This window comes from Parasteatoda tepidariorum, chromosome 1 (assembly GCF_043381705.1).
Source record: "Parasteatoda tepidariorum isolate YZ-2023 chromosome 1, CAS_Ptep_4.0, whole genome shotgun sequence".
NCBI classification, from domain to species: domain Eukaryota; kingdom Metazoa; phylum Arthropoda; class Arachnida; order Araneae; family Theridiidae; genus Parasteatoda; species Parasteatoda tepidariorum.
In genome coordinates this window covers 325,077-335,418 of record NC_092204.1, presented here as the reverse complement: position 1 = coordinate 335,418, position 10,342 = coordinate 325,077, and the positions used below count along the sequence as shown (strand labels likewise).

Here is a 10,342-nt window from a genome sequence, read left to right as displayed (position 1 = left end):
CCGGGCGATCTGTAATAATACAAACACATCTTATGTTATTCATTTGGGTGATTATTCTGTTAAGCCGGGCGATCTGTAATAATACAAACACATCTTATGTTATTCATTTGGGTGATTATTCTGTTAAGCCGGGCGATCTGTAATAATACAAACACATCTTATGTTATTCATTTGGGTGATTATTCTGTTAAGCCGGGCGATCTGTAATAATACAAACACATCTTATGTTATTCATTTGGGTGATTATTCTGTTAAGCCGGGCGATCTGTAATAATACAAACACATCTTATGTTATTCATTTGGGTTATTATTTAGACAACTCGTTTTTTTTTTTTTTTTAAATCTGAGGATAACAAGAAATAGAGATAAGCTTGAAACTCCTGAAAATATGTAAATATAAAGGAAAAGATTTCACCTTCTTTATGAAAAATAAGGAACACTCTAAAAAATTAATACCGATAAAAAAAACTTTCAGTGTGGCTTTGATGAGAATACCTACAGACTAAAAAGCAGCTATGGTAACAGGAGAGGGCATATTTCTAATAAAGGGTGCAATGAAGTCTGCCGATTGGTTGACTCACACTGACCTACAGGCCAAATTATGAGACGCACTATAGGATTCTATGTAAAATCTTGATTATCAGGTGATATTTATTGTTTTCACGCGACTGAAACCGGTTTGCACTTGCTTACGGTAGTGTGATCAATGGGTTGAATGACACGATAGGTAATATAAATTCAGCATTTAAATAAATGAGACGATGTATTATACAAATACGGAATATTTACTACATCAGGTATTATATTAGTATATTATAATAATCAGATCAAAATATTCGACGCTCTGTAGTTTTCATACAATGACATGTTTTGCACGAGGTTATAGGCAATACTTTTAGATGTAATGAGATTTTTCTACTTCCCATTTGTATTTATTTTTCAGGTATGGCATTAGAATGTTAATCAAATGAACATAAACAAAGTTTCAGTGGCGTCCAAACAATAATGCTGCATAGTATCAACTGATAATTAAGATTTTACATCAAATCTTATAGTTTGGGCAGGGACCGAGACAGAACTATTAATTCTTTTCCTTGAAAGTCACACATTTTTTTCCTGGTTCTCTTCTGCCTTTAAAGTAAGAGAATCATTTGAAGACACAATAATCTTCCTTCACAGAGTTTATTTTAAAACTATTATAAAATACTCTGCATCTGTTTTTTCCTTTTTTTTATTCAATCTGTTTTGGCCAAATTTAAAGTATGATTGTATGAAATTGAAATTAAGTTCAAAAAACGAATTTTTTTGTGCAGATCGTAAAAATTTCAAATTATTTTTGATATGTGTTAAATGAAGCTACATTTTTACAATAATAATCTGCCTGCGTCACAGAATTAAGTGAATTTTCGACGATAGTACTGACTACAGCATTCATAACTAATAGAAAGAGATCGCTTTTTTGTAGGCTCACTGTGATATACTTAGCCGTTCAAGGCTATGGGTACGAACTGTCGTTTCACGCATGCGCAACCGAATCTCTTCTTGCTCGGGTAGTTTCACCAGCTGTGGTATTGCGTTAAGACGCATCTTCCATATTCTAAATTAAGTGCTGTTCATTATTAATAAATGGTGCTCGTTAAATATAAGAGTGTTTGCTTCTAAATTCCAAAGTCGAGGAACAGCACGCACACTTGCGACGATTGGGTGAATTATAATGAATAAATGTGAAAAATCAATCCTTCGTATCAAATCGAAACTGACTCGGGTTAAGGTTGGAAGAGTGATTCAATAGCTTTTATTCGTGATGACTGATACAGGTAGGACAATTCATGGAGTGCAGATTGATTTCGTCGGACCTCTATTTGAACGGATATTTCTACTCATTGTTGACGCCCATTCAAGATGCAAAACAGCCGTGCAGGACAGTACCCGACACTGGATATGGACTGCCTACAGTTTCCGACACGCAATTCTCTTTTCAAAAGTTCCAAACGTTTTTACGAAGCAAGGCCCTTCCAAACCATTTAGTAGAGCGCTACATACATACACTCTCCGTGCAGAAATCTGCTAGATATATCTAGCAAAATAGGCTCCCAATATGACCGAAGAGAACTAGAAGGGCTGGATTAAGAATAGCACGTATACTTTCCCAGATCGTATCTTTTACTAAAGTGGCTTTTATTCACTCGATGGAACAGTGATGTAGCTCAGTTGATGCGCAAGGTCCATTTTATAGAAGCACCAGCTGAAGACCAGAACTCGGATAAGACAGTTCGCAGTTTAGCAGTGAAACTCGGCACCGCTGATATTTCCCCTGCATCCACTGATCCCGGTGGAGATATCTAAAAATACTAGTTAAATTATCACAGAAAACTCACCAACCCTCTCCAACTTTTGACAAGAAGTACTCCATATTCAATTTCTCAACCGAGAAGATCACAGAGGCTTAAGAGACTTTATTTTGAAATTGCCATTTTTAGAGGAGACGAGCAAACTATCATGTATCACACATGCACAAACGAATCGGGAATTTCCCGTTCGTGAAGTTTCACTTCCTCATCAGCTAGTGTTGCGTTAAGATCTTCTAAATTAATTTAAATGTTTATTAATAAATTGTTAAATATACTCACCTAACACAGTGAGTTGAATGGTCGCTTCGTCACTTCCGACACTGTTTTCTGCTTTGATCTTATAAGTTCCGGAATCCCTTTTATCACAGTTAATGAAACAGAGTTTGGTGCGGTAGGGTTCGTTTTCAATATTAATCTTTCCCCCATCTTTCATCACAATATTACCCAACATCCAAATCTTTTTGGGTGGAGGTTCTCCAATCATCTTCACGTCAAGCTTCACACTCTGACTCGCGTGAATCGTCACATCCTTTATCGTATTTCTGTCAATCTTTGGACACACTGAAATGAAATGAAATACAATTATTTTAATTTCAATTTCCCCTCCTTAGGTTTGTAAACGCTCATTTCAGGGAAGCTTCTCTTCATTCTAGCTATTATACTAGCTATTATACCTCTAGCTATTATACCCATTCTAGCTATTATACCCATTCTTCATTATACCTTATTCTCTAAATCAGAACCAAAGAGTGATCCTACTTGAAATAGTTAGATCAGTCACTGATCCAGACAGTTGGTCAGGGGAGTTCTTACTTTAGACAAATTATATCTCCTACACAGAAATCCAATTCTTCTAATAAAGTCAGGATGGTACGCATAACAGAAAACAAAGGAATTATTAATTAAGCATAACCGTTGCAGAGAAGATCTTTTTTTTTAAATTTCATAAAAATTTATTTTATATTTTTATTTATTTTTAGAAAATATGAAGCTACAAAGAGAAAAATAATAAATTAAATTTTTAAGACAAATTTACAATCTAAATATTGACTTCTAGATATTTAACCTTTACTTAAGAAGCAAAATAAAAAAAGATTTACAAAATGACACAGAATGTACTATCTGATGGAATACATTTAGGGTAAAGAAGGCACCGCAAAGAGTTTTACTTTCTTTCCCTCAAAAGAGCTCATTAAATATTTTCTCGCCTTAGACAGAATGAAGAGCAGTTTGTTTTGTAAAACTTTGCATTATTAGAGTCATGGGGGTTCAGGGGATAGAGTGCTTGCCTTTCAATGAGGAGAACCGGGTTCGAATCCCAGGTATGGCTGGTTGATTCAAATTCCGACGACAGTGCTGACGTAAAATATTCTCAATGGTAGACGGATCATGAGGTTCTTTGCCGTCAAGCTAACCGCGTGTGGTTTTCATGGTTTCCCTCTCCTTGTAACACAAATGGTGGTTTGTTCCATCAAAAAGTCCTCCAGGGAGACATATTTCTCCCAATACTTGATCGAGGATGTCCCTTGTTTTCTGGATTGGGTTCAAAATTGTAAGACTATGGAGTTGAAGATTGGTTATCGTAAACCTAAAGTTGAGTCGGTTGTTCAACGATGGTTATAAAAACTTTGTATTAATTTACAGAAGTACTAAAGTTCATTTCAGGCATTAAAATTATACATTTTTTTGATGAAGGCAGATTATATGACAATCTTATTTTTCAAAATATGCATTTTTTTAAAATAAATTTTTGGGATTTTAAAAATAAGTTTCGTTAATAACAGGTGAAAAATGAGACTTCGAAAATTTTTATTTAAAAAAAATTAAGCTTTTTTTAAATCTCAGATATATTCCCCGCGTAGTTTTAATAACACTATAAACTACAAAAATTGAAATAATTTTTATCTTTTTGAACTACTCAATTTTTCATTCAATCACTCGGAATTTTGAAAAAAAGTATCAGACGCGATCTTCGCTGCCCCGCTAAGAGTCTCTAGAAATATTTTCGCGAATACTTTTAACCCAATTGGTTTATAAGGGAGTCTTCTTTAAGGTTGAGAGAAAAGTTTTAAGCATTTAAAGTTTTTAACATTAGCTTTAAACATTTCTCGAATCCCATCACTCTTAATTTATTAAAAAGAATTCAATTTTAAAGAAATTTCTATTGTCAAAAAGATATGATATCATTCCAAATATCCATCCGTTTTTTTCTTCCCTCTTTAGATAAAAAAAAGTACTATTTCATTCTTTTTCTTTTCTACTTAGCATTACAAATTTTTTTAGCTCTAGCTAGTTTTAGAGATTTAAATTAGGAAAAATAAAACAATAAAAAAGTGAAACCCACCAGTCATCTTAGGATTTCTACTGGACTAAAAAACGGTCCATAAAACAAAATAAATAAATTGTTTCCAATACATTGTCTATATTTTAAGAAATGAGTGAACTTACAGTATCGAATCTTAGCTGTAACAGGATCGCTTGCAATGCTGGCTTCACCTGGACCCGCTTTGTTTACAGCTCTCACCCTAAAATTATATTCCATTCCTTCTATTAAATCCGGAATTCTAGCCTCGCATGAATCCCCTATAATCTCTACAGCCCTCTGCCACTTGCTGCTGTACTTGTCTTTCTTTTCAATGACGTAACTCGTTATGGGAGAACCACCGTCACTCAGTGGTGCAGTCCATTGCAGGTCCACATGATGCTGATCCCAGTCCTTAGCGGTCGGCTTACCCGGCTGGCCCGGTTCATCTACACACAGACAATACATTTTAAAAATCTGAATACAAATAATATCAAAGCTCATAAGACAAAAATTTAACGACTTAATAAATGATCCTTGTTTTACGAAAATATTTTTTTCCCCTTAAAATAAAATTTTCCCATTCTGTAAATGAGTTTCTCATTCTAACTGTAAAAATTCACAGCAAACAGTTACGGTTTTGTCTCCCCTAGTCCTGTAGTCATAAAATCTTTTTCACCTAAGAATGCATTCTTTTTTCGTAATAAAATTTTATAGCATAATTTTTACAGTAATACTTATTTAATTACAATGATTGATTTTACAGTAAATATTATTCTATAGAAAATGACGGTATATCAAAATTTTGTTCCCAATGAAATGTGACATAAATTTCCCCATTAATTTTGTCACGTGAAGACTGATTTTAACTTTTTAACATAATGACTCATTTACTTATGCTCTTTTTTAGTTCTTAAACAGCACCGTTAAGCTCAATTAATTTTGATTATTTGCAATTAAGTTTATTTTTTACTGTTTTTGATCCCCGACACAGAGAAATATGTAAATAAGTATTAAAGTTCGCGTATCATTTTAACTTATAGAAATTTATAAGAATTTAAGTTCATTTATTTTTGGTGTAAAAAGAACCTTTACAAATAAATCATAACCGTACGAACACAATAAGTTTGATTTTAATGATTTTGTTTCATTTATCATGAAAAACAATTTCATTTCAGCATATGAACATTTTATTCTCCACGATACTAAACGATTAGGAAGAACTCCTATTTATATTCATTTTTGAGTGAATGATCTCGAAATACTAGACACTCTTAAATATTTAAAAAAAATATGAAAAAACATCGAACACCTTCCCTGTTTGCGCTTTTATTCCACATTTTACTTGGATTCCACTTTGCATTTTTCTTGAATTTTCGCTTATTAATGTTTTATTGTTTCATTCTTAATTTTTCGCTTTTTTTGGAACTCCTCACACTATTGTTTGTTATATTATATGAAAGCACTATTCTAATTATATTTTGCCTTTTTAATAATTATGCTTACAGTGGAATACCACTGATAAAATAGATGGAATACAGCAAGGAACTCATTTTTCATCTCTTTCAGCTAATAACTTAGTCTTGCACCATTATGAAAAAAATTACACTCCTAATAATAAATTAGTTTTTAGATTTACTGATGATTTAAATAGCTTTAAATTCCAAGATTTTACAATTGTATTAAATAATATTTACCCCGAGCAATTAATCTTTCTGTGATATCATGAGGATACTACTAATTTAATTTTTTTTGGATTTAGGTATCAAAAAATATGAAAATATCTGCTTTGTATGATTTGCATACGTTTTAGTTTCAATATAAATAAACTATTTACTTGGAATTTCAATGTATCTATTCAAATACCATTCTTAATCAAAAGTATATGTAGTAATGTTTATTTATGCTTACCAAATGGATTTTTAGCAGTGGTTGATTTTTCTGTTTCAAGAGCCTCTGAATCCCCCTCTGGATTGACAGCCTTCACTCGGAATTTGTAATCCTTTCCGGGAATGAGGCCTTCAATTTCTGCGCTCGGTTCCTTCGTTGTGGCGACCGGCAACCATCGTCCTGTTTCGGTGTCCATCTTTTCGACCACATACTGTTGGATGGGTTCTCCTCCATCATCTTCCGGTGGATCCCAAGCCAGCTTGCAACCCTCTGCGTGGACATCAGATACCTTCAGAGGACCTTTAGGTTTGCTTGGTTTACCTGTGGGGGTCAGAATTTCAAGAATGAGATTTTTTTCCTTTAACAAAAACTTAAGTAATGTTGTAGTTCATTCACGTCGCACTAGAGCTGCACGATGGGCTTTTGGCGACGGTCTGGGAAACATCCCTGAGAATGATCCGAAGACATGCCATCACCATTTTGATCCACTGTAGAGGGGATGGCACCCCCTCTTCAGCAGCCCAACGACCTGCACGCGAAGTCGAGCACTTTACTGTACGGTAGAACAGTTTCACGAGGAGCAATACCACACACCCTCGGTCCCAAAGCAGACAGATCCAAGTGGTCACCCACCCGCACACTAACCGCAGCCACTGATGCTTGACTTAGGTGATCTGCTGAGAACCGTGTCTTAACGATCAGTCCACTGCGGGACAAACTTAAGTAATGATATTACTACGGAACTCAGTTTCACTACAGCCCATAGAGGGCCTACTGTGCGCTTCTCAATTTTCTTGGCCTTCGGGGTGCAAGAGCAGTTAAAACAAACGCGACCCAACGCAAAATGGTCAACTAAACGCTGAGCTACCGAGCATGCTTGATACTCATTTTACCGACCCCACCGACTTGAGGATCGAACTGAGGAACTGAATCACGACAGCGCGAATTCCCACCATTGAGTCACCGGAAGTCAAATAATGTTATTAAAAGTGACTAAATAGTTAAAAGGTTTCTTAATCATTAGAGAGAGAAGAATTATGAGTCAGTACTTTTGATCAGGTAGGACACTGGGTTTGATCCCAGCCGGCCGAAGACTCCACGTGTAGTAACTGATGCAATCTGTCGAGTCGTTTCCATAACAGATCATACCTTTAGGAGTTTCCTTGTCTTCAGGACTGGGTTCAAAATGACAAGGCTACGTGGCTGAACGTTAGAACAAAAATTGGATCTGCTGTTCAACGACGATTAAGAATAAAAAAAAAAATTTTTAAAAAGTCAGATACACACTACTGACAGATCGATTTTAAGAGGTGATGTGAGCGTACATGGAAGTGATATGACAACAGCTGTGTGCGTGACGTGAACAAGTGAAGGAGTATCTCTCCAATTTACAAAAACATGATGCCTCAACTATTGAAATGGAGAAGAAAATATCCTACTCACTAGAATTATTGTACTACCGGAAGAGGTGGTAACATTTATAAATTATACAAAGAAAGGGAAAAGAATTGATTACATAAAAACACTTTATGAATGAATCAGGGAAAACTATCTTTAATATCTTTATATATTGCTTACCTATTACTGTCAACTCAAGAACGGCTTCATCTGTGCCGTTTATGTTCTTTGCTGTGATGGTGTACTTGTTCGTGTCTTTCCTTAATGCTTTCTTAATCATGAATTTTGTCTCATTCGCTGCAGTCTCGATTTGAATTCTTTCCCCGAGTGGTTTACCACCCACTGTCCATTGAATGGTGGGGGTCGGCTCACCTTTCACGCCGATCTCCAATATGACTGCGTGACCACTCCTCACCGTTAGAGCCTTCAGATTCTTTCGGTCGATTTGAGGGGCCACTAATAAAAGAAGAGATCATTAGTTGTGCGTCCACTTAAGTGATTTGTGTTTTCGCATACACTATTTTAAAAGGGAGAATCACTTTTGATTTTATAGAAAAGTGATAGGAATATTGAAAACAACATTTCCTCATCAGTGAAGGCTTTCAATTACATATTGACCACAATCATGGAGTTAGTCAAAAAATAGTGGGGCCTCCCTGGCTGACCTCTACAAATAATACATGTTTTTAAAACTACATTGAAGTTTTAAAAATACACGAGAATCATATTTCATTTGCTTGATGGTTGAAAAAAATCGGTATATAGTTTGTCAACGGTAAAAACTCCCCCGGCCACTAAGTTTGAGGCCATCTGCTACTGAAGAAACAAGAATAGCGTATTTCAGGAAGGGTAGCTTCTCTTCACTCGGGCTAACACAAGTGACCAAAGAAAAAGATTCACGTTCTTTAGCCGACCCGATCCAATGCCTGTCCTTAACAGTGACCTCATACTCCTACTTGAAATAGTTATACCTCGTTACCATAGTCACCGCCACAGGTGAAGACGAAAGACTAGGGGAGCTCTTACTTTAGACAAACCATACTTATAGATTTGTTCACATTTTCTTGCATTGCCAAAGGGAAAAATATGTTACTAAATAACCCTCAATTCCTGAGAAAAACTTGAAATGAGTTAATATAATAGTTAAAACCCTTTTACAACCTTCCAAAAGCCTCGCCAATGATTTTAATGAATTGCAAAATTTTACTTTAAACATATTTCATGAATGGTGGTTGCATGCTCTACACTCAAAGAATAATTTATTTCTTAAAAGCTGATTTCTCTCTTATTATTTTCGCATCACGGCCAACAACAATTTTTCGAGATATCGAGAAAGGGAAATCTTTGATTGGGAGTAGTGCAAACCTAATTACCTGCAGTATCTTCTAAATTTGCAGTGAGACGGCCAGTAAAACTATTTTTTGTACTACCCTCGTCATCTGTTAAACATCCATTAAAATTGTCAACTTGTACTTTATTCTTCAAACCAAACTCCAGTAGATACAGCACTAATCAACATAATTTGTCAAACTCGGCCAAAAATTACAGTTTAATAAACTAAACAATCGTATCAAGGTAATTTTTTATAGAAAAAATAGGGGGGGGGCGAATGGGGTCAAACTAGGCTAAGTTGAAAAACCGCGGGAAAATATTTTAGGCTAAATATTCGTGGTAACAGCATGTGAGGCGTGGCATGGTCAGTAATAACTCCGCGGGCTTGTCCGCAAAGAAATTTGTAGTCCGAGGGGTTCGATCCCGGTCAAGGGTTAATTTCAAAAACAATTTTACTTCATTTTATTTTTTTAAATTTCTTTTTCAATATTTTAACGTGAATAAAGTGTTCTTCATCCAAAAATTATTATTTTTCTCTTGGAAAGAGCGAATAATAAATAAAAGAACTGATAAATTTCGCTTCCAACGCTACGCATACAAATGACCCCATATATCCCCTTAATATTAATTTACAGTTTTTAGACTAAAAGAATAAATAAATAAATAAAATTATATGATTACTTTTCTTTATACTCCATTTTAAAATAACTTTATTTTACTAGCATGGTTTAACTTAATTATTTGATTCCTACTTCCTTAAAAACAATGAATGCTAATTTTCTCATTTAATGCAGAGATATAGTGAAGAAAATAATAGAAAGTTTAGAATCACATTTATAAGTTAATAAGATTCAAAGCAGTTTATTTGTGGACAACGTGCTCCTTTCTAGCGAAAGACAGACACAAGACAAATAAACTGATTGCTGACTCATGTATTTTTGTTGTCCTCAATAATAATTGAAGGGGGAAGAACAATCCATGAAAGCTTAGTAAGAACGATTTTTAAGGAGTTTTCTACAGAACGGCTTATTTTCACTGTGTAATAACTGTCGGGGAGAAGCTATTTCCC

General features: G+C 34.9%; 1 protein-coding gene across 1 annotated transcript in view; it reads right to left on the bottom strand.

Moving 5' to 3' along the window:
• Positions 1-10,342, bottom strand: part of LOC107453633 (twitchin) — a gene marked incomplete in the record, with an annotated part of 247,518 nt that overhangs the window by 78,898 nt on the left and 158,278 nt on the right. The window contains 4 exon segments of the mRNA XM_071179568.1: positions 2,631-2,912; positions 4,800-5,102; positions 6,565-6,864; positions 8,122-8,397. Of these exon segments, the coding sequence (XP_071035669.1) occupies positions 2,631-2,912; positions 4,800-5,102; positions 6,565-6,864; positions 8,122-8,397 (1,161 nt within the window).